This window comes from Pezoporus flaviventris, unplaced genomic scaffold (genome assembly GCF_033815535.1).
Source record: "Pezoporus flaviventris isolate CSIRO_AGI_PZ_B2104156 unplaced genomic scaffold, CSIRO_AGI_Pfla_v1 ptg000013l, whole genome shotgun sequence".
Taxonomy (NCBI): domain Eukaryota; kingdom Metazoa; phylum Chordata; class Aves; order Psittaciformes; family Psittacidae; genus Pezoporus; species Pezoporus flaviventris.
In genome coordinates this window covers 13,422,280-13,447,721 of record NW_026892561.1, presented here as the reverse complement: position 1 = coordinate 13,447,721, position 25,442 = coordinate 13,422,280, and the positions used below count along the sequence as shown (strand labels likewise).

The 25,442-nt window shown below is 54.1% G+C and overlaps 4 protein-coding genes across 8 annotated transcripts in view; 2 read left to right on the top strand and 2 right to left on the bottom strand.

Moving 5' to 3' along the window:
* The first annotated feature begins 947 nt into the window (after window positions 1–947).
* On the top strand, window positions 948–3,349 carry ESPNL (espin like). Its single transcript, XM_061451095.1, is given in 2 exon segments — window positions 948–1,104; window positions 1,212–3,349. Coding segments are annotated over 2 exon segments (1,884 nt in total). The 3' UTR covers window positions 2,939–3,349.
* A 67-nt stretch (window positions 3,350–3,416) lies between these two features.
* KLHL30 (kelch like family member 30) lies at window positions 3,417–7,526 on the top strand. Of its 5 annotated transcripts, none has more exons than XM_061451742.1 (8): window positions 3,417–3,543; window positions 3,852–4,629; window positions 4,714–4,879; window positions 5,115–5,201; window positions 5,412–5,567; window positions 5,655–5,843; window positions 6,378–6,523; window positions 7,071–7,526. In XM_061451742.1, exons 2-8 carry the CDS (start codon window positions 3,856–3,858, stop codon window positions 7,317–7,319), a joined length of 1,767 nt encoding a protein of 588 aa, XP_061307726.1. In that variant the 5' UTR covers window positions 3,417–3,543; window positions 3,852–3,855; the 3' UTR covers window positions 7,320–7,526. The 5 variants fall into 5 exon arrangements, with proteins under 5 accessions (XP_061307726.1, XP_061307725.1, XP_061307727.1 ...); XM_061451741.1 differs by having other exon boundaries at window positions 3,442–3,543; window positions 3,789–4,629; XM_061451743.1 differs by lacking the exon at window positions 3,417–3,543 and having other exon boundaries at window positions 3,672–4,629; window positions 6,317–6,523; window positions 7,071–7,210.
* A 3,103-nt stretch (window positions 7,527–10,629) lies between these two features.
* ILKAP (ILK associated serine/threonine phosphatase) lies at window positions 10,630–21,574 on the bottom strand. Its single transcript, XM_061451744.1, has 11 exons — window positions 21,416–21,574; window positions 20,589–20,654; window positions 19,314–19,436; window positions 18,468–18,594; window positions 17,464–17,570; window positions 16,897–16,990; window positions 14,922–15,009; window positions 14,480–14,601; window positions 12,575–12,694; window positions 11,113–11,194; window positions 10,630–10,910 (listed from the first exon to the last, which is right to left on the bottom strand). Exons 1-11 carry the CDS (start codon window positions 21,459–21,461, stop codon window positions 10,770–10,772), a joined length of 1,116 nt encoding a protein of 371 aa, XP_061307728.1. The 5' UTR covers window positions 21,462–21,574; the 3' UTR covers window positions 10,630–10,769.
* Window positions 21,575–22,111: 537 nt separating this feature from the next.
* Window positions 22,112–25,442, bottom strand: part of KIF1A (kinesin family member 1A) — a 41,137-nt gene continuing 37,806 nt past the window's right edge. The window contains exon 49 of the mRNA XM_061451737.1: window positions 22,112–25,000. Within this exon, the coding sequence (XP_061307721.1) occupies window positions 24,958–25,000 (43 nt within the window). The 3' untranslated portion in view covers window positions 22,112–24,957. The remainder of the gene's footprint in view (window positions 25,001–25,442) is intronic.

Genomic DNA, 25,442 nt, shown 5'->3' with positions numbered 1-25,442 from the left:
CGTGTTTCATACCACATCCCCATTAATATTGCAGGGTGCCACACTGCAGCAGGCACTCCGTAACCCACCCCGGAGCTGCGGCTGTATTGCAGGGTGGTGTCAGCTCACGTACCCCACAAGCGCCGCCCTGTGCCAGGAGTCATCTGGGCTGGGGAAGGATTGAGAGGCTGAATCTGTAACGGATCCTCACCGGGTGATTGGTGTTTAAGGCTTTGATCTGCTGCTTCTTGATTGTATTCCAGCCCCTTGATGGAATTTCTCACATGTAACTGAGCCCCACTAATCCATCCCGGCCATATATAATGGATGGCGCTGGATTGAAGGAACACAAACGTGGCTGAATATCGGCAACAGGTATTCGGCAGCAGTGTGGTGGGTCCCTCTGCCAAAGATCCCCCACTGCCAGTACTTGCACCATGTGCCAGCCAGTGCAAAACACTTCTTGTCCCCAAAACCTAGCGTGGAGGTAGGCACAATGACCAGCTTTGGCCATTCTCTGTTGGCCTGAGGAGCGGGACAAGGCTTGGAGCCAAGCCACCGAGCCACTATTTCCAGGACTGGTGCCGGTGCCACCCACTGAGCTCCAGCACTGCCACTCGATGCTCCGGTGAAATATTAATGCAATGCTCAGTGCGCTCCCTGCCCCAGCGCTGCAGCCGCGGCCTTAGCCCGCTCCAGGGCTGCTCAGCTTCCAGCCTTCCCTCCTGCCTAGTACTGAGCATTGCTTCTTGAACAGGGGTGCCGCTGCACCCACTTTTGGGTGTTGCCCGGATAGAACCCGACCTCCTGCACTCAGCGGCGGGCTCCCAGGTGCCTCCTGTCCCCGGGGGCTGGCTCAGCCCCCCCTCCGCAGAAGGTAAGGCCCCGCTGGGGCTGTGGGTGCCCCCATCCCCTGGGAAAAGCCAGCCCGCCGTGGGCATGGGGCGCCCGGAGAAGAGGTGGCGGAGATGTGGGCGGCCCCGGGCTTGGTCATCAGCTGCGGGGGCATCGCGATGTCCCCCGGGGAAAGAAGGCGCAGCAGATGTTCTGCAGCTCCATCCCGTTTTCTGACGGAAACGCTCAGCAGTGGGTCTTTCCAGGGAAAGGTTTCCCTCAAAAACTGGGGTGATGTGCTGGGCATCTTCACGGAGTACCCCTTACCCTGTCCTTCCTGGGGGGCCCTGGGAGTGTTGGGAGGGAGGCATCTCCCCTTGCCTGCCCTCCTTCTCCAGGAGGAAGCCTGCGCCTCTCCCCCCGGCAGCCACCCGGCCCGGCTGGGGATGGAGCCCGGCGGGTTGGTACCGGCGGAACTAAAGCTTCGCAAGCCCTCACAGCGAGCCAGGATCCCGGCGCCCTTCTTCACCCACCCGGTAGGTCGCTGGCTCCGCCCGCGGCCCCCGGCCTATCCCCCTCGAGCTGCCCCCCCCACCCCGATCTTCCCGTGACTCTGCCCGCGCAGCATGGAGCGGCCGAGCCCGCGGAACCCCCGGGGCCGGACCCCGCGGAGGCAGAAGTTGACTTCCTGGTACCCACACACGACGAGAGGGGCCGCCCCATCCACGAGTGGAAGAGGCAGGTGATGGTGCGGCGGCTGCAGGCCCGGCTGGTGTACCAAGAGGAGGCGGACGGCCAGGTACGGGCGTCCCGGGGATGGGAAGAGACCGGACCCACGCTGCCAGCCCCGGGGCCGCCGGCTGACTGACCCTTTCCGCAGAACGAGGGCTCCTGGAGCTTTTCGCCCTCCCGTCAGGCCATGTTGGGCCCCTTCGGGGAGCTGTTGACTGAGGCAGACCTGCAGCATCTGGAACGGACGGTGGAGAGCCTGCGGCTGCGGCGCCGGGGCGAGGCGTACCAGAGCGAGCTGCGGCGGCTGGCGCGGGAGCTACGCGCCCTCCTGCCTGCCCCGCTGCTCAGCATCACCGTGCGCAGCCCCCCGCCCGCTCCCGGGCAGCCGCTGCCCCTCTGGTGTGGCCGCTTGGCGGGCGCCGTGAGCAGCCTGGCCGCGATGCTGGCACACGCCGAGGGGGCGCGGGTCTCCTCTCTCGCCGCTCCCCCCGCCGGTGCCCCCGCCGCCGCCGTCGGGCAACCCCGAGAGACGGCGGGCAGCCTGGCGCAGCGGGAGATCCGGCAGTACGGGGTCTGCGTCCGCAGCCTCCGCGGGGCCTTCGAGCCCGCCTGGGGGGCGGTGGAAGAGAAGGCGGCCGGAGGGAAAGGTACGGAGGCCGCCAGCGACTCGGGCATCAGCTGCGAGGAGGGGTTCTCCGACGGCGGCGGCGGCGGATCCCCGGGGCCGGGGCCGGGGCCGGAGTGGGGCAGCCTGAGGAAGGAACGGATCGTGATGCTCTTCCTGAGCCACTGGAAACGGTCCTCTGCCTACGAGCCCTCCTTGCCGGCCGCCGGGGACCCCCGGGAGGCAGCGGCGACTGGGGAGTGGGGGACGGCCCGCCTGGCGCGGCAGAGGGAGGCCATCCAGCGGCTTCTGGGCGGCTGGCGGGAAGCTGCCTCCCGCCGCCCCCCGCCGCCGCCGCCCCCTACGAGCGCCCTGCTCTCTCCAGAGCAGTTCGTGGTGTTGGCCGGGGGGAAGGCGGCAGACTACGACAGCCTGTCGCTGGAGCTCTTCATGCTGGGCTATTTCCGCATCCTGGAGCAGGAACTGTCTCCCGAGGAGCGCCGCGGCCGCCACCTCCTCTGCTTCGAGGTGTTCGAGCAGCTGGGCCGGCATGGCTGGCATGCGGTGCGCGCTTTCCACCGCGCCGTCACCGACGAAATCGCAGCCGGCCGGCGGCGCTGGCAGGACGGTTTCGAGGACATCAAGGAGAAGTATTTCGGATCACCCCAGAGCTCAGCCTGGCGGCTAGGGGAGGCTGGAGGAGATGGAGAGGAGATCTGCCGCTACATCGACCGCAGCTTCGCTTTCTGGAAGGAGAAGGAAGCCGAGATCTTCAGCTTAGAAGAGTGATGCCCACCCGCTGGCGGGGAGGGCTGCGTGAAACCGCGGGCTGTAATAAAGGCCTCTTTTTTCTGTCCGAGCTGAGTGAAGCTTCCCGAGGTGATGGAGAAAGCTATTTGTGTGGAAGAGGGACTGCCCCAGCACCCTGACCCCCTCCCACCCTCTCCAGGACCAGTGTTTTGGCCCCTGGGGCGGCCTCACTCCCTGCGGTGAGGCGGCTGCCGCTGCTTATTTGCGGCCGAGGAGGAGTGAGATAACATCCTATATTTAACACATCACAACGATAGCCAGAGGGAGTAGGGACATCGCAGAGACGCCCCCGACGGGAAGGTCGGGGCGATGCTGCAGTAACACCCGGGCTCGTGGTGCCCAGCTGGCTGCAGAGGGATGCCTTCCAAAACAGCAAAGTCACGAGGCGACAGGGATGGGGAGGAGCAGGCAGCTCTGCCTGTACGGTGCCTTTAAGAGCAGGGAACGGTGTCCCAGTGGCGCCTAAAAATAGCGTGCTGCCCTGTCCCGGCTGTTTCCCGTGTCTCAACAAGAGTGTCCCTCCCCAGTGCCGGACCGCGGCCACTTCCCTCCCGGCGGGCTGGCCGGGGGGCTGCAGAGCCCAGGTGAGAGCGGGAGCGAGCGAGACAGAGCGGGGCTGAACCCACCCCAAACACCACCCCCCACCCCCTAAAAATCGGTGGCAGCTCCGACAGGGCAGCTTCGGAGGAGCATGGGGAGGGCACCGGTGCACGTGGGAATGGCGGGGTCCAGGGAGCACTTCCCTAGTCCCGGCTGGTGCCTGTAGATCAGGCGCTGGGAAGGTGCGGCTGTGCGGAGGGAGGGAGATGTCATCGCCTTTCCCTGGCAGGGGCACCCCTGCCACGCTCCGCGGGGTCTCTCTCAGCCAGCGAGGCACTGCGCTCATCCCCAGCACCATGGTGAGGAATGTGGACGACTTTGACTTCTGCCTGCCTTCACATGCCCAGGGCATGCTGGAGGGGCTGCAGCGGCTGCGCTCCAACCCCAAGTTGGCAGATGTGACGCTGGTGGCGGGCGGGCGGGAGTTCCCCTGCCACCGCGGCATCCTGGCCCTCTGCAGCCACTACTTCTATGCCATGTTCTCCGGTGACTTCGCCGAGAGCATTGCAGCACGGGTGGAGCTGAAAGAGGTGGACGCTGGTGCCCTGGAGATGCTGCTCGACTTTGCCTACACGGGGAAGGTCACCATCAACCAGGACAACGTGGAGGGGCTGATGCGAACCTCCAGCCAGCTGCACTTCCCCACTATCCAGACGGTCTGCAGCCGCTACCTCCGGCAGCAGATGGATGCCACCAACTGCCTAGGTATCTGCGAGTTCGGCGAGAGCCACGGCTGCCCTGAGGTCTCCTCCAAGGCCTGGTCTTTCTTGCAGGAGAACTTTGAAGCTGTTTCTCTGCAGGAGGAGTTCCTCCAGCTCTCCAAGGAGAGGTTGGCTGTCTACCTCTCCAAGGACCAGCTACAGGTGCAGGAGGAGCAGAGCCTGGCTGAGGCTGTGCTGCGCTGGGTACGCCATGACCCAGGGTCCCGAGCCCAGTTCCTTCCTGAGCTGCTGGAGCTGGCTCACCTCGTCTTGCTGCCTGACCAGTACCTGCAGAACCTGCTTACCACTGAGCCCCTTATCCGTGACTCAGATGCCAGCAAGGCCCTTGTCACACGATCCCGCACCACGGTGGGTACCCCTGCCCCAAATCCCACTCCACAAGCTGGTGGCTCAGCTTGGACCCTGATGGTCTTGTCCTGGCCTCTCCATCAGGGCCAGAGTGATGCTGGTGCGCAGAACTCCCCCACCTCACTGCAGAAGCTGGAGGAGGTGCTGGTGGTGGTTGGTGGCCGCGTGCTGGAAGAGGGTGAGGATGAGGACAGGGGGCTGCAGATGCCGGCCACCCCCAGGAACTTTGCCTTTTACAACCCCAAAAGTAGTAAGTGTGCATGGCATGGATGGGGCAACTGTACACCCATTACATGTTAATTAACCCTCCATCTACCCCAAAGCCACCTCTTGCCAAATGATCTGAGGTCAGGAGGGGCACTGGGGAAAAAGAGGGGCGGGCGGGGGGGGGGGGGGGGGGGGGGGGAAGAATGAAACAGGGCTGGCTCAAAAGCATCACCACTGTCTGAGGGGGGAGCTCTTCACTTGGCTCTGCTGGGTTTCAGGGCGATGGATGGCTCTGCCAGATTTCCCCGATTACAACAAATGGGGCTTTTCCCTGGTGGCTCTCAACAACGATGTTTATGTCACAGGTAGGTGCTAGCGCAGGGTGAGTGTCCCCAGAGAGTGGGGATGGAAGGTGAAGGACAAAGAAGTGGGCACAGAGCACTGTCATGGGGCCAGGGGCTACCCTCCTCTCCCAGCAAAACCCTCTCCTAGCCCCCCTCTTGGGTGGATCTGGCAGGGGATGCCCAGAGACGGCTGCACTCAGAGGGGTGTCCACCTGACCTGTCCCTTCCCAGGTGGTTCCCGTGGGTCCCAGAATGACACATGGTCAACAACCCAGGCCTGGTGCTTCTGCCCCAGGGACGGTGCCTGGAAGCCCATTGCTTCCATGCTGAAAGCCCGGACAAACCACACCAGTGCCATCCTCAATGGCGAGATCTATGTTATTGGGGGTAAGGCTGCAAAGACCCCGCGGGTGTTGCTGGGGCAGGGGTTTGTGGGTGCCCCAGAGCAGTGGGCAGTGTCCTGCCGCCTTGCAGGGACGACGGTGGACGTGGTGGAGGTGGAGCGCTATGACCCATACAACAAGAGCTGGTGTGCCATCAGCCCGGCCCTCAAGTATGTGAGCAATTTTGCAGCAGCCAGCTGCTTGAGCAAGCTCTACCTGGTGGGTTCCTGTGCCGTCAAGTACAATGCACTCACCCTGCAGTGCTACAACCCTGTGCAAGGTGAGAGCTGGCCCTGCCGCTGCATCCCACCAACAGTTTCCTGGGAAGCAGGACTGAGGGTGACCCCCCAGACAGGCAACATCCTGTGCCACTGGGCATGTTCTTGTGGGATGCAACCGGGTGCCAATGGGGTTCTGGTGATGGCTGTGGCACAGGGTAGGGGGCCATCCAGGAGTACAGCTGCTGGCAGCACAGCCCAGACCAGAGCTTCAGTGGAGACGAATCCCTGTGGCAGAGGGGTGAGGGAATCCTGCCTGCCTTAGGGAGAAGCCAAACCCCTGTGACAATGCCACCTCCTCGGGTGGTGGTCTCCCACACCACCACTACAAAAAATATCCCCACACACACACATTTTTTAATGCAAGAGTCTCATCTGGAATGGGAACCATGGGTGCCATCCTGCCTGGCTGCTCTGTCCCCTCCCTTTCAAAATGCCCCTTAAATAGCCATGGGATCGGCAATGCTTTTTTCAGTCACTGGCAGCTGCATCAAGAGCCAAGGGTGGGACACGCTGCTGATGGCTGCTCCTTGCAGATTTGTGGAGTGTGATCACATCCCCCTTCATCCCCAAATACCTCTCTGCCCCACGCTGTGCCACCCTGCGCGGGCTCATCTACCTTATCGGGGACAACACCAAGAAGGTCCACGTGTATGACCCAGAGGCCAACATCTGGCAGAAGGTAGCGGGATGGTGGGCTGGGGCAAAGCACTCCTATGGAGGTGGGGCAGGTGTTCCCCCCGTCAGCACCCCACAACCATACCCTGACTCTGCTCCTTCCTGCCTGCTCATCCATTTGCTCTATTAACCCCTGTGGACCTGAAGATGCCCCAATCATTCCTTCCCTGCTCCACCGTCACTCGCACTAGGTGCATGGCTTTTGTACAGAGTTGCTCATTTTAAGCTGTATTCACAATGCAGAAGCCTACAGGATCAGGGTTTTCCAGCAGAGCTTGCAAGCCTCCTGCCTTGGCACTCTTAACAAAATCCTGCCTGTCCCCTCCACTCACCCCGGGCCCCCCACAGCACCCCCAACCTTGCTCCTATACAAGCACAACAGGGAGATGCTGCTAAAAGCAAGACGTGCCTGCAGGGACTCCCAAACCTTGCAGGGAGGATGGGGCAAGGGAGTTGTGCCTGGTGGGTTAATCTCTTCAGTGGGATTGGGAGCACCCCGAGGAAGGTCCCAATCATCTCAGCAGGGTGAGATGCTTGGAACCCTCACACAGGTGCAGCTCCTCCACACGCTCCACGAGAATGGCGGGATGGTAGCATTGGGCGACCGGCTCTTCGTCACCGGCGGCCACTGGAAGGGCATGAACGGGGACTACCGGGTGGAAATGGAGGTGTACGACTGCACCAAGGACCTCTGGACACGGGAGGGCTCCCTGCCCTGCCTGTGGCTCTTCCACAGCTCCTCCTCCATCTTCATGGACACCTCCAAGTGGACAGAGGCTTTCCAGGGTGACCATAGGTAGCAGGAGAGCCTACAGCACTGACTGTCACCCTGTGCAGCTGCTCTTTCCCCTCTTGCCTCTTCTCTCTGCCAGCTCAGCTCTGCAGAGTGAAGGGGAGACAGAAACCCCTCTGCCGAGCTGACCAGGGCATCAGGTGCATATGTATCCCCCTGCCCAGCCACCACTGGGAAAAGGCTTTTCCTTATAAAGATGCTTTGGCTAACTCTCCTTTTGTTTGGTGTTCTGGTTTCAGTTTCTTTAAGAACTGCCTTTTCCCCATCCTCCAAAAACACAAAGCTTTCAGAGTATTTAGAAACCTCCCGAAGTGTGGCGTATTCCATCAGAGACTGGCATTGCTGCTGGTGATCATGGCTGCTTTCCCCATAATGTTGACATGTAGCATGGGGGAACATGAGGGGGATTGGGTGAATCCTCTCTTTCCTGACACCTGAACTTCTGCAGCACTTTGCTTGCCAAGACTGAAGTGTGAGACCTGCTCCAGAGTCATTTGATGGTTTAGCTGTTCTGTGTTAGGTTTCTACTTTTGAAGCATTAAAAATGCACACTGTAGGTTGCGGGGAGCCCCATGGGCCACATAGGGTTTTACATACGGAGGGTCACTTGTAACAGCCAGTGGCCAATCTCCAGGAAGATCGTCCCAGGCTGTTGTGTGCATCTGTGTGCCAGGCACTGCCCCTGCACTCACTGGGGGACCCACTGTGCCAGGAGAGCTGCTCAAGGAGCTACAGCTTCTGCTGAAAGATACCCACCAGCCCTGGGGCATGCTGTAGGAAGGAGGGGCCAAGGGGGACCCCAGAACAGGAGCAGGGGACAGCAGAGATGAGGTACCATGGAGCTGGATGGCAGAGCCAGGCACTGTCATTTTGGGGCCAAGGAAACTATAGAATGGTTTCAGTTGGGGTGTCCAACACAAGAGGGACGTGGAGCTGCTAAAGTGAGTCCAGAGGAGGCCACAAAGATGCTTCCAGGGCTGAAGCACCTCTGCTATGGAGACAGGCTGAGAGAGCTGGGCTTGTTCAGCCTGAAGAGAAGGCTCCAGAGAGACCTTAGAGCAGCTTCCAGTGCCTAAAGGGGCCTTAAAGAGAATATGGAGAGGTATTTTTACAAGGACGTGTAGTGACAGGACAGGGGTGAATGGCTTTAAGTAATTTCTCTCTCAGCAGATATCCCTGCCCAGTTTCCCAGCAGCAGAAACCAGGTTACTTGTATCACTTTAGCTTCCCTGCAATGTATTCACAGCAAATGTTTACTGGCAGAAGCCATTGTCCTTTGCAACTAATCTTCAAAGCAGAGCAATATCCTGATAACACTGCACATCCGATTAAAGCAAATTCCTTCCCCATGGCTTTCCATACCAGGCATTCCCTGCCCATGGCACAGGGCCCAGGCTGTGGGCACCACAGATACGCTCCCTGCTTCGTCTCCGATAGCCATCTGAGGCAAGGATGGGCACAGGGCTACATGCCTGAGCAAGGGCTGCAGGAGTGGTACCCGGGCAGGCTGGGCATGGGGCAAGGGAGCCACACAGTTTATTTCTTAATAGCGCATAAGCTGTGCCAGCAACACTGCCAGACAGCCTGAACTGCACATGGCTCTACATTCCCTGAGGGATCCAGGCACACAGGCAGGAGGGAGGCAGTCTCCTTGGGCTGGACCTTACTCAAGATGGCTTTCCTGTGTATTATTTTCCAAGTTGGATTTGTGGTTTTAAGTTTTCATTTTTTATAAGAGGGAGGGAGGAGAAGACAGAGAAGGACAAGCTGATGCTTCTCTCGCCAGCTCTTGTGCTGGACTTAAAAGGTGCCTCCTAGAGGGAGCACCAGAGATGGGTGCTTGGCTCAGCTCCCACAGGACAGCACACACCTCTCCCTAAAAGCTGTGAAAAGCAGGGAGGTGAGAAAGGAGGGTGAGCTGCCCTTCCTGAGATCTGCCATCAGGGTTTCTTTTGCCACGGATTGACTAAACTCTATGCTGCTCCATCTTGGCTCTCCAAATCTGTCTTTCAAGAGCAGAAGCAGCAGTGCAACCTTACATCAGAGTATGCAGGAATATCTGGGAGCAGAACAAGGTGGCAGTGGCAAGCACTACCTAATGTATGTGCTGGAGGCCCACTTCCTTCCTCAGTACTCTACAGAAGTGAAGAGTTAGTGCAAGCTAGGCCGAGTGAGCTGAAGTGTTCGCATAAACCCATGAACTTTAGCTTAACTGACTTCTGCTGTAGCACAAATGGATGAGATGGTCAAGCCACCTGTCCCAAACAACACGATAGCTTTTGTGTGCTCAAGAAAACAGACAGCCTAGGATCCAGGACCATCTCCCAAAGCTTCAGGGAACACAGGGAGCAGGAAAGATACAAGGAAGCCTCACAACCCTGCGCAGGACTATGCACAAAATGGCAGATACCACAGTACCAACCTCCCACTAAGACTGCACAGTTTCTCGAGCAGAACAAGGAGGCTGGGCAAGAAACCACAGACACAGTGGCTCATCTCCCTCATTGCACCTCTGACTCACATGATGGGAAAGTTGCATAATCTGGAATTTATGTTCTTTGGGAGACCATTTGGTTTAGCTTTCACTCTGTCATTTGGTCTGAAGCCAATATTTCTCTGGAAAACAGCACACTGACTCTGCAGCAACAGCTGGTGGAGGAATGGGGACAGGATGAGATACCAGACACTTAATAGCAGCAAGTACCTAAAACCCGAGATGCCTGCTCCTCAAATAGCACACAGACAAGCACAGGACCTGCCTGTATCTCAGCTGCCTGACAGATCCATTTATTGAAAACACTTTCCCAATAAACGTCAGGAGCAAACTCCAGCAACTTTTGCTGTATTGGCAACTGGGACAAAACCCCATTGTTTTCTGCTAACAGAGGGAAGGTACACTGCTGCTCTGAAAGCAGTGTTTCTATCACTCAAGCTGCATGCAACCTCACAACTCAGCTTCAGAACCAGAAGATCTCCTTCCCAGCACTAAGACAGCCCACACCACATCCCAAGTCAGTGGCCTTGGTACTGCACAGTCCATACGGTACAGCCTGACTGGGAACTCCCACCGAGCCCTAAGAGCTCATGACTCTCCCAGGGCCTCATACAATGCTCAAAGTAATGAACAGCAGAACTACACCAGCTGTCAGAGTTCATGCCCACAGATACCTGCTCTTGCTAGCACCTCTGCCAAATGGATTTATTTGGTTTGCCAAGACATTCACGGAGGGTTGACAGAACAAGAGATTCCCCATAGGCTGATCCACTCTGGCAGACACTTAAAAAACATGTTGGCCAAGTGAACTACAACTATTAGAAAAAAACCAACCCAACTTTATTTACACTGAAGAACACCCAGCAGGACCCTCCCTCCCCTGGCCACACATGCACACACCCAGACTCCTCCCTTTCCTTACATCCGTCAGAAGCTGGGGAACCTGCTGCCGCTCCTCATCTCTCAGTGCTCTATCCGCACCACCATGACTGTGACATTGTCCGCCGACCCTCGCTGTACTGCCTTGTTGGCCAGTCGGTTACATGCAGCTTCATACCTAGCATCTGCTTCCAGCTTCCCTTCTCTCATCTGGATGTTTTTATCCTGGTGGGACAAGGAAAGACAATACTGATTGCTCCCAACAAAGCATGTAAGTGCCCCAAATAAGGACAAAGTGCAAGACAAGTAAGGACAACCTCAGGTATAAGGGAGGATATCCGGCAGAAGTACATTTCTGCAAGTCAGAATCATTCTATTCCATGTGCCCTGCCCTGACAAGCCCAGCCCCCAGCTGCCTTCTCCTCACCTCAAGGCAGGAAACAATGAAGTTTACAGCTTCTTCTGGTGTAAAGACTTTAAAGAGGCCATCACATGCTATCAGAATGAACCTAGAAATCAAGCAGAGACAAGTTCCAAGGCTGAATCTTTGGCACCCCAGTTACAGCAAAATCTCTCCAAGCTATTTTGTGAGTACCCACACTCCAATCCAAATGGAAGGTGCTATAAATCTCATCTGAAAATCCGTCAGAAACACCAGATGTCCTCTGGTGCTCCAGAATCTACTATTCACGGAGCTGAAGAAATTCAAAGAACATGTCAAAGATCCGAGCAACCGATGTAAGACCTAGAACAAGACATCCTGGCAGACCCACTGATACTGCACCATTAGCCAAGGCCATATACCATGCCCTGCTGGAAATCTCCATTATTTCTTTTGGACTGCTTCTTTCCTATAAGCGCTTTTCATTCACCTAGTTCCCTGTGAAGTAGCTAATGCAAGGAAATAAGAGAAACACAGCCAGTATGTGCACCACTTTAAATCCTTCACATTTCCACACCCCTGAGGTATGCAATATCTTAATTTAAATAGAAACATTCAAAGGAAAACCAAGCAGCTTAACCCAGAAAGAGAAGCATAATTGTGATTGGAAACTTCTGCCACAAGGTACTCCTGCAGGCTGCAGATGGTTGAGGGGATACAAAGGCCAAGACCAGGAGAACTGAGTCATGGCTCCTCATCAGAGGATGGGGGAGCCAGCCTGCTGTGCACTCCCTGCCTGCACGGGTGACTGCACTAACCAGAAGCCCTAACCGCAGTTATTGGATAAGGAAAACCTCAGACATCCCACAGAGGTGTCCAGCCTGCCAGAGCAGCGCCTGTCTCCGAAGACATCGTTTCAGAGCTGATGCTCAGAATATCTCTAGAAATATTTTAGTGGATCACTTGATATGGAACTCTAATCCCAGAAAAAGCAGCAGTACTGGGTTACATTTTCACCTCAGAGGGCCTGCAGGGTCATACTGACATAAAAGCTCACAGCAATTTGTCGTTGCCAATCATATGTTAGAAAAGTAACTCAAATCTTCAAATATCAGAGTCAAATGCAACAGTGTTTGCAGGCAATACAGCTGCTAGGAACAACTCTTGGACAAGATGGGGATCCAAGGATTGAAGCCTTAACTAACTGCTTGAGCAGTGGTGTGTAAACTTATTCAGAGGATGAAAGAAGTCTAAGGCTCATGTATGTTGTCACCGCTGCAAGACTGGTTTCTCCAGCAGAAGCCTTCACGGTATCTTGGCAGGGTAAGGCAGCAGCATTATCCCACTACACTAATAAGAAACAGGAGCAGAGAGACAGCAGCAGTAAGAGCATCTTCTCATTCTCCATGATCTGAAGTGCCTTGGGCGTAACCGCAGAGCACACAGGGTCGTGCAGCTGAGCAGACCCAAGACACAGCCATCCCCCCTCTGTGAGGGCACCCTTTACCTGTCATTGTCTGTGAGTTGGCAGCGTTTGATATCTGGCACAGAGATAACACCACAGTGTTTGTACTGGCCATCCCCAATGGAGCGGGAAACCTCCAGCACTCCCAGGACTCTTCCGTCCCTGCATAAGGGAAGAAAACATTGAGAGTCGTCCACACACATGCACATCTCACTGCAATGCCTGACCAGGACATGCTTCATGGTGCGTTCAGCTGCCTCCTACAAATCCTGACCCACTCCCCCAGCAAGTTCCCATCTTCCCTTCAACGTCTCATTCCCTTTCTGCACATTTGTGTGAAACTTTGGGAAACAAGTTGAGAGGAGGAGGAAGAAATGCAGTTAGGAGAATTCAAGGCTGTTTTCCATCTCCCTGCCCTAACTCAAATCCTGTTTGGCCTAGCAAGCCAGGGAAATAAGAGTTATATGCTGAGCTGAATTCCTGGAGGTGGAGGTTTGAATTCACAGATTATTCTTTGGCAAGGCATCCAGCAGATTGCATTTCAGTAAAAGCACATAATGGCAGCAGGGAAGACCATGTCTGAGCCAGCAGTCCCTCTCCTGTGCTCTGCCTATCAGGATAACAACCACTATAGACTGGCTCAGCTATGGGCAGTTCCAAGGAGCAAGAACCATGGCACTTCCTCCTGATCATTTAGTCTTTACTAACCACTGATTACAGCAACCAGTTCTGTGAAACCCAACTTAGAATTCTCCTTAGGAAGCATTTCTGCTTGCTAAACTTTTCTAATTAACTGAGTGCGGCTCCAATAGAAGCAGCTTCCCACACTCCACCTTTCCAAAAACAGAGCATCTTCTTCCCAAAAGGCTCTTCTGTGCACTCTGGAAAGAAAGAAGCTCATTCATCTGAGAGTCTAAACAGCCCCGCTTAACAGAAAAGCATGTCACAGAGATTTGATACTCATATGCTATGCAACTTTTCTCCTGGGTCCAAAATACTGAACTGTGAGCAGTGGGAAAGGCTCCCAGGCAGCCAGGGAGATGTTTCCCATTCTAAAAAGAGCTAAGAGACACTGGCCCATTTCTTTCCTGTATGCAAAGATAGATCAGTACTAAGCATAAGAAGCAGCATTTGTTCTCCAGAGATAAGGGGAACAAGGCACTCTAGACACAGCAATGTGACAGAACTGAACCCACTTCTCGCCACAGGGCATTCTGCCTCTGCAGGCACCAGGGTACTTCACCTGTACAGAGTTCTCTCTTGTGACAATACCGTTAAATCAAGAAACAGCATTCACAGAAGGAAGAAAACCTAGACAGAGAAATCAGACACACCTGTTGTGCTCAGCACCAGCTGCCCAAGCAGCCATGCACATCCATATGCACAGGAACGTTAATATATATAATGTTAATATATATAACATAATCCCACTATGGCTCCAGAAACCTCCCTCCTACTGCGGGCCTCCTCAGCACCTCAGCTAACCCCCAGGAGAGCAACGCCAACCAACATCAAACACTTTTCATGCCCTCTCAAACCATCACCAGGGAAAGGTGATGCTGCAAGGAAGCGAGTTCTATCCAATGCCACAGTGTGAAGTAAGCATTAACTTCTTAAACAATCAAGTTCAACTCTGTAGGTCAAGCTTAAGCATGTGCATGCTTGCATCACACTGCCAGGCTTTCATGCGGGCTCCTGCCTCTGCAGCACAGCACCTCACTGCCATTGTAAGCCCCTGGGAAACAAACTAGCCCCTATCAACCAACTCAAACCACTGAATCCTTAAACACCTCAGGCACTGCTGTGCCTCTCATAGGCAGCAACAGATTCTCTCCATGCTGTCACTACCATGAGTGCTGGGGCACAGGAAACTCCAGAAACTCAATGCTCGGACCCATAGTTGGGCCAGGGTTTAGATCTGCTCACTCACACCGTTTAGGCATTTACCTGACGTTTCCTCCAGCTTTCTGTATCCGCATACGCTCCTCATACTGGGTGGGGTTATGCTCCTTACTGAGGCTTAAGGCTGTATGCTTTTGACTGCCTTCATTGTAACGACACAGAATCGCCTGTGCTGACAAAAGACCTTTGTGAGCGAACAACAACAAAACTACAGAAGAAAGTCTTGAGAGAGCGAGCTGCAAATTGTAGTGAATGGGGCTACATTTACGTAGTTAGATATTTAACACCATCAAGAGAATGCTAGCACATTAGTTGTTTTATGGGAGACAACACAGTTGTCACCCTGCACTCAGCCAAAACAAGATGCTTTGTAGGAACATTTAGGGAGCTCACAGCAACTGGAACATCCCACACACCTCACCCTTCAGGGTAAATAAAGCTGTTGGAAGAATAAAGGCTCCAGCAGTAGGCTTCCTGTTCTGCTTACCCGGCTGTCCCCGAGGTTGGCTATGTAGAGAGTGTTGTCGACAGCTAGGACACAAGTAGCTGTGGAGCCATCCTTCCATGCTGGCTTCCTGAAGGGAACAAGAATGAAATTATTAAGGAGGGAAAACAATGTTTAAGAAATTAGTCACAGAGTGCTCCCAGGGTACTCAAGGAAGTTTTATGTGTATGCGTGTGTGTGTGTCTGCATGTTCTGAAGCGTTGTGTGCCAACATGCTACAGTCAGCTAGCACAAGCCCGAAGCAGCTGCCTCAAGCAGCTATGGAAACTGTTGATGGTGAATAGTGAGCTGGACAAGAACAGCAGAACTGCAGAGTACCACCTTCTAAATGCATGGCCAATGCCCAACTGGTTCAAATACTGCCAGCCATGCTCCCCACACCAGCCCTTCCTCATACGCGGCTCCCAGGAAAGTTCAGCTGTGGCTGGAACAGGCTCAGCCCCAATGGCTGCCCAGAAGCTACAGCACTGCAAGCAAACAAGTTCTCCAGACTCCTCAGAAGGCTCCTCATTTGCAGTAAAGGAGGGCACAGGCACAACTGCAGCAGGGCTGCCTTCCTTTTTGCTTTAATATCCCTTCCTTTCTCTCATAGTACCCCTGCACACCTGCCTCTGTCCTCATAATCCCACCTCAGCAGCAACACCACCCATTCAGTCACTCTCCTGATATTTCACTTGCTGTAGTTAAGCTTGTGAGTCTAGAGCTCCAAGTAAAATGAGAAGCTTTTCTTAGATTACAGATGCCAGACTTGTCCTCCCCACAATTAAGCCCAACTACGATGCCACTCTACTGAAACTAGCTTTGAAAGACTGATTTATAAACATATATAATCCAGTTTTCCTAACTTCGAAGGTGCATCTGAATGAAGAGCGTTCGTTTAGTCAGCAATACAGCTATCACTAGAAATCCTTTGTAGTGCCTTTGTCATAAATCATATTTCTGACCAAATGGAGACTAGTTTGGGAATGACACTGTTGTGACAAACTCAAAGAAGCTCTTTGCCTTTTGCCTGGTCAAACTTATTTATCTTATAAAAGACTGAGCCAGTCTTCAGTATACTTAAAACTGAAAGTTTGCAAGGAATCTCAGAATTAGATGCATCACCAGGCTCTCAATCTGCATTAGAGGTGCACTGGGAGAGTGTGCGGGGAGGGAAACAAACAAACCCAAACATTTAAAGGACTGGTAGCAAAGTGACTGTGTTTTAAATGCAATCCACATCTCCCCTAGTTCACACAGTTCTTGCACTCAAAACTCAGCTGGAAGGTGGGCTGGCATTTATCCCATTGAAAGTAGCTGCTGTGCTTTTCAGCTTTGTTTCAAAAGAAACAGCTTAAGATGAGGAACATTTTCCTTCAACATCTCCGTTTTCAAAAGATGCGAAGAAAGCAAGATTTCAGCTTACATTGGGAGAGTTTAGTCTTTCAACACACAGCATTAAAAACAACCTCAGAGATGTGCTCCAACCTGGCAAGCACACACTTGCTAACAGGAATGCAGCTCTAAAGAAAGCTGCACACAACAGCCAGCAAAGTACTGCTCTACAGATACCCTCTGCCACACTTCGAAGCCATCAACACAGAGATCCCATCTCAGGCAGTAGGGGATTAGCCACTTCAGCAACATGGCAAGTCTTTAAAAAGAAGACAAACAAGATGCCCTGGTAAGGACAGAAGTGCACTCTTGGCCACATTTTGTCTCCTTCCTTTACTACAAAGGTGTATTTTGGTCTAAGGGGTCCTACAGACTGCTTTCCACAGAGTAAGACCAGAACATGCCACGATCTAGCTTTAGCAGGCACTCAGATGGCACAGTTGCAGCCTGGCACACCTATGTATGCTTTGGGGTTTTTCCAAAGCACAGACACAACTCAAAAGTTTCCTCTGCCCTGCTCAAAACTAAGGTCTGTGAGATGCAAGCAAAGAAATACAAATGCATGGGAAGCATTTACACTTACTGGCTGGATGCCTGCTTTAGAAACTCTTCATCTGTGTGTTTGAAGGTATCCAAAAGGCATCTCTTCACAGTTTTCTCCACACTGGCTACCTCACCTGTCAGACAGGGAAAAGAGTAACTAAGTTCCAGCTAAAACATATCTGACCTATCCCAGTCTCTCCCTTCACCCACTCAATATGCAGTCAGCCAGTGCATCTCTCAGACCCTGTGCACAGCAGCTAAGGTACATCCTGGATTCACACTACCAAAAATCTGTGCACTAGTATGTATGAAGAATTTAAGACACATCCCTCTCCCCCACAGGCATATTTTCATGCTTGAAGCAGCACTGCCAAAACTGGCAACAGTGCATCTCACACTTGTTTAGTGGTTCACAACTGGCTATTTGTACCCTTTTGCCTAAAAGGCTTCCAGCCCTCTTCCCCAGGAGACAGAGCAGTCTTGCAGTAACTCCCTGGGAATAAAGGATAGGAACTGTAGAATGACACTCAAATAAATCAATTTCCCTATCCACTGCAAGGCAGAAAAGATGATGGTTGTCCTACAGCCCTAATTCCAGTTCTCTCACCTTTAGGAAATTTCTTAATCAGGTTCTGGTGCATATTCTGTGCTGCAAATTTTGAGGCTCGGACTCCCCCATGGCCATCAAACACAGCAAAGTATGAGACACGTGTGCTGTGAGGGAACAAAGTGTAGCAGAAAGGGGCTAAGAGAGACAGTTAGGCAGACAGTGGGATCAAGAACATTCGTCTCCATAATGCCCTGTCCCGTGTCAGCCAGACTGAGTAAATACTGTTCTCCGAGGCACAAAGGTAGCAAGTCTGTAAGCTCACACATTCAAGCATATGCCTCACCTCAAGGCCACTACAACTCCCCAGCACTACGCAGACATTAGCCTAAGCAATCCTACAGTTCTTTCCATGCCTAAAATTGTTGAAACCATTCTACAGACAAGAAACTCGGATCCCTCTGAACATTAAGCTCTCAGGACAATTACTAGTTCAGAAGCTAGATCCCGTATCAGGATGATCTTTGAAAGCATTCCTTTAAACACACACACTCCCCCTTACACGCACTTGTACGTGTTTTTTTGCTGAAGGATTTCAGCTTTTCAAGTAAGAGAGTTTCTCTTCTTTAAGCATTCTCGTGCCACAGTTAAATGGCACACTTAACTGTAAAACACACTGCAAAATCCCTAACATAAGGCCTCATTACTTATAATTAAATTGAGGGTCTCTAAACACCCATGACGACACTTGGCTAACATTTGGCTCAATATCCAGAGTTACTGGGCGCTCACAACCCTTGTGAATTCAGTGACCAAATCCACTGAGCATCACTCAAAGGGAGGTATTTGTATATAGTAGTCCCGTGATTTGCACAGAACACAGCTATCCAGGTCTCCCAGCAACAAGCCCAAACTATACAACACGACACAGGTGTAGTCAAGAGCATGAGCTGCTTAAAGCAAAAATGATCCTATCACAGGCTTAGCTGAAGCAAGCTGGAGCTCCTTCACCCTTGTGATGGCTGCCATCCACAGCTCTATTCTGACAGTTGTGGCCCACTTACATTTGGGAGGGCAGAGGGTGGCATTCCTCAGTGATATCATTTAAGATGACATGTGCATCCTGCATGTCTTCTCTTTCACCTTTCCTCTCTGCCACATAACCCTTCAATCCAAGAATGCCCACTGACCCTAAAGGGGAAGAAAGCAGACACATGCAGGCAAATCAAACTCCGCCATCTTCTCAACTCAGGCTAAAAAAAAAAAAACAGTAATCTGTGATCACTTTTCAGCTTTCAGAACCCTATTCTGACATTTGTAACATGGGATTTTAAGTGACCCCAAGGTGAGCAGCTATAAAAGCTGCTTGCCCCCATTCCGGCAGGCAGCTATAACCAAGTAGGACTGCTGGGCATCAGACAGGGCTCTTACTAAATGGTGTGGGGAGAGCAGGGGAAGTGTGCGACTGAACGTGCAGATTAACAAAGCATGGCATGACAGGCAGGCACCTGCACTGAAGTCAAATGCCCTATGTATAACAGCAAGTCTCTTTTTTAGCAGCCACGCGGTGGAGAGATTTGTGGATGTGGCAAAAGAAACTGGTGTGGCTCTAGCCTTCCAGAAGTTTCACAACCAGTACCCCGTTTGGCAGTACAGTAACTTATCCTGCAAAGGCTGAGCTGCTTGTTGCTCAGCTTTTGCCACTTCAGCAGGGCTGGTAAAAAGACCTGGGTGAGGGAGGCAGAGTGCCAGGGAGCAAGAAGGGTTTCCACAGACTGCTCCAGCAGTCTGTTCCCTACAAGAGGCTGAAAACACAAGTAGACTGAAGAACCTTAGCTTTGGTCTGGACTTACTAAGCCCAATGTCAAAAGTACAAATTAAGTACATTTGTTTTCAAACTGTCTGAAAACCTTTACAAACTTTCTTTTCCACAAGTTCTTCCCTGCCATTCTTTTCTTCCTCCTCCAAAGACTTTCTCTTCTCCCCTTTCCCGTGGCTCCCTGCTGACGAGACCTGCTCGGTAGCACTGGAAGCTGAAAGAAAGCAAAAATGCAGATGATTGAAATCTGCCAGCTCTGTTTTACTTGCATGAATTCAGCAGCAACTCCTTTTTATACCAAAGCACTCCCAGGGGTGCAGGCTGGCACTCTCACACAGTATTAAGTGACCAGAGTTAGCACTGAACAAGACATATTAACTGCCCACAAATGCACACACCCAACTTCACTCAGCATGTACAACCCACAGCACATATTGATGACTTGATCACTTTACATTGCGTGGCCTACCTCAGGCACAGCACAGCTATGCTTAGCTAGGAAGCTGCTGATTCTCCCCACCAACCCACATTTTGTTTCTTAGCTACCAGCCTTTTTTGCAATTAACTGCTAAGGAAGTTAAACCATGTCCTGGGCTGCATCAGAAGGATCGTGGCTAGCAGGTTGAAGGAGGGGATTCTCTCCCTCTACTCTGGTGAAAACCCCCTGCAGTCCTGCATCCAGCTCTAGGACCCCAACACAAGATGGATGTGGAGCTGCTTGAGCAAGTCCAGACGAGGTCACAAAGATGCTCTGAGGACTGGAGCACCTCCGCTATGGAGACAGGCTGAGAGAGCTGGGCTTGTTCAGCCTGGAGAAGAGAATGCTCAACAAAGACCTTAGAGCAGCTTCCAGTGCCTAAAGAGGCCAATAAGAAATCTAGAGAGGGACTTTTTACAAGGGCCTGCAGTGACAGGACAAGGGGGAATGGCTCTGAGCTGAGAGAGGGGAGATTTAGATTAGATACTGAAAAAAATTCTTCCCTGGGAGGGTGTTGAGGCCCTGGCACAGGTTGCCCAGAGAAGCCCTAATGCCCTGGCAGTGTTCAAGACCAGGCTGGACGGGGCTTGGAGCTACCTGGTCTAGTGGAAGGTGTCCCTGCCCACAGTCGGGGGTTGGAACTGGATGAGCTTTAAGGTCCCTTCCAACCCAAACCATTCTGTGATTATCAAAATAATAAACTAAAAAAAAAAAAAAAAAACAAACAACAACACAGGAGGAGCTGATCTGATAAACCACTGGTTTTATCCTGTCTAACAAAGAAAAGGGATTGCACTAGTTTCATCTCAAAATGATGCTGATGCAGAAAGCATGCAAAGCCAAAATAACAGAAGAAATAGGAAATAGAGGGAAATAGAGCACCCATACCTGAGTCAGCACTGCTGGCTGGTGGGAGATCATCAAAGAGGAGAGGTCCTTTCTGGGCTTCCTTCCCTGTAAGGCACCAGGACAAAATCAGGACCCACTGCATGCACTCAAGGGGTGGTTCTGGAAGGACTGCCCTCCAGCTGAGCACAGGTGGGGTGACAGAGGAGAGCCTTGGCTACCTTTTGTCCATCTCTAATTTAGGCAGCTCCTACATGTGCAGGACAACCACTTGCCAGGGGATGATGTGAACTTTTATCTTGAGAACAACTTGTTTGTTTGGTTTCTAGCAATCCACACAACGTGTATTACCACCCTTCACAGCCAAATTGAGATATTATAGCATGGGAGGGGCCAAAAAAGCACCAACTTATTTCAGGTAACATTACAGCTCTCCACAGTCCCACGACCCGCAGCACCGCAGTGAGGGGAAAAGCTCCAGCATGGCCTAAATCTTACGGATAACACCCTGCATCCGAACGAGCCGCAGGGAAAGAGAACAGCACAGAAATCCCACCAAAACGAACCCAAACCGAGTCATCCCCTCCTGCAGCCGCCTCTTCACATGCCCCGCTCCCTTCTCCCCCACCCCTCAAGCGCTGGGAGCCCTCAGCTATCACCGCTCCGGTGCTCGCGCTGCAGGTGCGGCCCGGAGCCGACACTTCGCCCGCAGAGACTCGCTGCCCACAGAGCGCTGCAGCAGGCCCGGCGGGGCCGCGCGGCCTGCCGTGCCGTGCCGTGCCGTGCCAGGGGGAGTCCCGGCCCCGCGGCCCTGCGCGGACAGGGCAGGACGGGAACTGGGCGCCCGTCGCGGGGTAGCGCCCGCTCACCCGCCGCCGAGCAGCCGGGTTCCGGGAGATCCCCAAACAGATCCATCGTGCGGGCAGCGCCGCCGCCAAGGCCGCTTCCCCGTGCCCAGGCGCCGTCCCGCCTCTTCGGGCTGACAATCTCCTCTCGCAGCCAATCAGCGACCGCAGATAGACCGGAAGTAGGCGCTCGACGGGGCGGGAGCGGAAGGCCGCCATTGGCTCCGCCCCCCAAAGGCCTCTGTCAATCCCCGCAGAGGGAGGTGCTGCTCCCGTCAAACACCCCCCGGGCTGTCGCTGCTCCGCCAATTGGAAAGCGGGACCTCTGTGCCAATCAATCCCATTGCACCCTCCCTTTCTTTTCCAGGTTGACCAATCCCGCGGCGGGGATGTCACGCCCTCCTGTGCCTAACCAATCGCTGGAGGGGGCAGGAAGGGAGCGCGGTACCCCCCTAGCGGCGCAGAAAGGTGCCGCTGCAGAGGAGGGCTGTATCCGGTATCCGGGTTTACGGGTGCCCGTACCCGGTGTGCCCGTACCCGGTGTGCCCGTACTCGGTGTGCCCGTACCCGGTGTGCCCGTACCCGGTGTGCCCGTACTCGATGCGCTCCTCAGCCCCCTCGCCCGGAGTCCCGGACCTGTGCGGGCCTCCCCGCCGCCGAGCAGAAGGCGCCCGCCCTACCCACCGTGCCCAGGAAGGAGAGCGGAGCTGCGCGGGGCTGTTCTGCGTTAAATGCCACATTTATTTCAGAACCGAACAAGCCTCACGCGTGCACGGACGGCCGGGACCCGAGGCTCCAGCCCCGAGCACGGGCAGGGAGGGCCGGGACCAGAGGGTACAGGGGGGCAGACGCCCCTCAGCAGGTCCCGGGCCGCCCGCTGGTGCTCGCCCACCCTCCATGCCACTGTCCCCTGTGAGATTTCCCTTCGGATGGGGCTCACAGTCGTGCCTATACATCAAGGTTTGCGTTCCTCATCCCGGGGGGGGCTGCGGTGAAGGAGGGGATGGGAGGTATAACGGGGAGAGTGCGTGGTGCTGGCGAGAGCGGGGCCAGGAAGATGGCAAAAGTAGCCTGCAAAGCCGGGGACATCCCGCAGGGATACTGCCAGCCGGGTCTCCCTCAGCGCCGTGTCCCTCAGCCGAGCTGTCTGCTCTGCAGGTTTGCTGGCCTCAGGCAAAGCTTCGGCTTCAGCTCCGGCTGGAGGATGTGCCCGCCCCGCAGCCGCCCCTCGCCTGCAGCACGGGCAGCGCTGCCCAGCCCTGGCTGAGGAACCTGTGTCTGGTCGCTGGCAGACGCAGATTCCTGTCTCCACCAGAAGCTGCCTCCGCCCTGGTAGAGCCTCCCCTCTCCCCTGGGGCACCCAGTGTTCCCTAGCCCTTTACGCTGAAATACGGCATGGCACCAACTAGTCTTTGCTGGGATGTCAAAGCCCAGAACCCTCCTCCACCCCAGCCGCAGCTCTGCCCCTTCATGTCCCCCGAGTGAGAACCTATCCCTCCATAAAGGGCACAAGTTGGCTTCTAGATCACAGGACGGGGAATAACCCAGTTTGATGGGGCGGATAATTTGCCACCTGCCTGGGAAGCAGGGCTAGGAAAAGCAGCCCTGCCACAGCTCCAGGCCAGAGCAATGGGATGAGATGCCCAAGGAGCTGCAGCAAGGCTGGGCAAAACCTGCAGGGGCTCAGGATCCCAAAACCCTTTTCCATCACCTGAAACTCAAACTGAAAGGCCTCTGATGTGCAGCGAAGGGGTCCCTGCAAGCCTCTGCCCATCTGCCATGTCCCTTCCTGTCCGTGCCCCCCAACAACATGAGCGTAACAAGAAGACAGCACCAAGTCCCACACACACACACGCGCACACACACAGACAGACAGTGCGGGGAGGTGTGGCAGAGCCAAGGCGCAGCCGTGCTGTGCAAGGAAAGGTAAGCCACAGAGGCGTGACAGCGAAGCAAGGGGGGTGCCCGGGGGATACATGAAGGAAGATGCTCGCCTTCCTGACGGGAGCTGTGCTGGATCCAGCTGACCGCTTGGGAAGCCCCAGCTGAAAGCATCCTACCCCCCTCACAATGGATGAGAGATGGAAGATAGAGGAGAGGGAGAGCTGCTGCTGGGGAAGGTGGAAGCAAGTTATGGCTGGAGGAGAAGGTCCTTTCGGCAAAGCCACCTCTGCCGTGGGAAGCCCCCTGGATTAACGTGCCGATGAAGGCAGGGTGGGAAGGAGGTGAGCACTCGCTTCTGCAGCAGGGAAAGAGGAGTGAGAAAACACCAAATACAACAGTAAAAAGAAGCCCCTTCCCCACCTCGACACCCCCACCCCAGCCTCTCCCTGCCCCTCTGACTTGCTTTGAGCGTGTTGTCCTGCTGGAAGGAGAAGGGATGTGACAGCCCTCTTGGGCAAGGCTAAAGAGGGTCCTGTGGATTGGAATAGCCATTTCTAGCCTCAGCTCTTGGGGAACTTTTCCATCCAGTGTTGGAAGCAGCCACCTGCACCTCCACACTCCCTGCAGGGATGGGGCCCTTGGTGTCCTGTCCTAAGAGGGGAGGAATCCCTTTGGACAAGCCCCCAGGGGCTCCTAGGCTGAGACAATGGAGGTGGCCCACATGCTTTTGGGCAGGACAGCTCACACAGGCAGAGCCATCCCCAGAACCCTCCTTTTCCCTCCAGCAGGACCAAGCTCCAAAGTGAGGTGACGTGTCCACATGGATGTGGAATTCTCCAGCCCACCAAGATGGTGGGCTCCTCCTTTCCAGAGGTAGATGGGGCAGGTAGAAATTGCCTCCTTTGGGAAGACATGGTAGGCTGTCCAGCCACCACTTAGGGGAGAAGTAGTTTAAGCGCAGGGGGGTGCAAAGCAGAGGGTTGGGGAAGGGCAGGAAGCGAGGGCAAGAGCTCCGCTGCTGCCGGGCACATGCCAGGGATGTCCCAGGAGAGGCATCTCTGGGGCCCCAGCCCACTGCCAAGGCTCTCCCTTGCCTGGGGGAGGCATTGTTCAGGGGCCAGGACTCATCTTACAGGATTTTTGTGATGTAAATAGAAATAAATACTTTATAAATATCATCTTAAACTACTGACACCTGATCTTACTCTGCTGTCTCTTGCAGAAACATCAATAAACTAGGAAATCCTCGTACTTACACTACCCCTTTCCCTTCATGTGGAGGCAATTCCTCCTGCTCTCCCACCTCCAAGCTTTACCACACTCCCACCCCTGTAGATCAAAGACCAGCTATTAGCCAAAACTGCCCTCCTCGCTCCCTCCCCTCTGACAGGGACCTTTCTGGAGCATTACAGATGGTGTGACATGAAGGTCACCCATGAGGGAATGGGCAGAAGATGGCACGTGCACAAGAGATCCTGCCCAGGCAGGTCGAGGCTTTTGCAGCTACGAACGGAAGTGAGTTTCCTCCGCGAAGGTGTGAATCGAGACAGATCCTTCCATGGAGCAGGCAGCTGGGGCAGCAGATGGTGTGAGAGATCAGACGTTAACATGGGGAGTCTTGAGACAGAATCAGCTATCTTGATCCTGTTGGCAGACGGATGAGGTGAAGGGTATTTTTCAGGTTAGATTCTCATCTGGGCTGTTCTCCTTCTGGAAAGCTTGGACCTGGTTTGGAAAACAAGGGAAAAAAGGTGTCAGAGATGTGAACAAGGAGAGGTGTGGTCCCCCTGTGTTTGGTGTCCTGGCTCCAGGCTGGTACCTGAATCCAGCCAGAGCTGGAGGGACATGGCATTAATGTCTTTTTAGCCAGAGCACACAAATTTCTGTGCATTTACTCCTGTTCCCTTAGTCTTGCCACTTGAGATTGTCTCAAGAGTGAAGGGCCAGTCTCCCTGCCGCCAGCAATGAATGTCGCTTTGAACTCAGCACAACAATGCCTCTGTACCAGCCAGTATCTGTCCCTAGATTGAAGAATTTAAGCCAGAAGGAGCTGAAATAAAGATTATCATGGCCTAGTTCTGCCAACTGAGAGCACATCTAGACACAGCTCTGTGCAGGAGGTGCTCCCCACATCTGGCTGGAGGGGTCTGCACCAGGGAGAGCACTG

Coding starts and splice junctions, on each gene's coding strand:
- KLHL30 (XM_061451739.1), top strand. CDS start 3,766: ATGTCATCGCCTTTCCCTGGCAGGGGCACCCCTGCCACGCTCCGCGGG. Junction 4,880..5,114: donor CTTTTACAACCCCAAAAGTA/GTAAGTGTGCAT, acceptor GCTGGGTTTCAG/GGCGATGGATGGCTCTGCCA. Junction 5,202..5,411: donor CAACGATGTTTATGTCACAG/GTAGGTGCTAGC, acceptor GTCCCTTCCCAG/GTGGTTCCCGTGGGTCCCAG.
- ILKAP (XM_061451744.1), bottom strand. CDS start 21,461: ATGGATCTGTTTGGGGATCTCCCGGAACCCGGCTGCTCGGCGGCGG. Junction 15,010..16,896: donor CTAAAGCAGGCATCCAGCCA/GTAAGTGTAAAT, acceptor TGTTCCCTTCAG/GAAGCCAGCATGGAAGGATG. Junction 11,195..12,574: donor CAACTCACAGACAATGACAG/GTAAAGGGTGCC, acceptor CTTGATTTCTAG/GTTCATTCTGATAGCATGTG.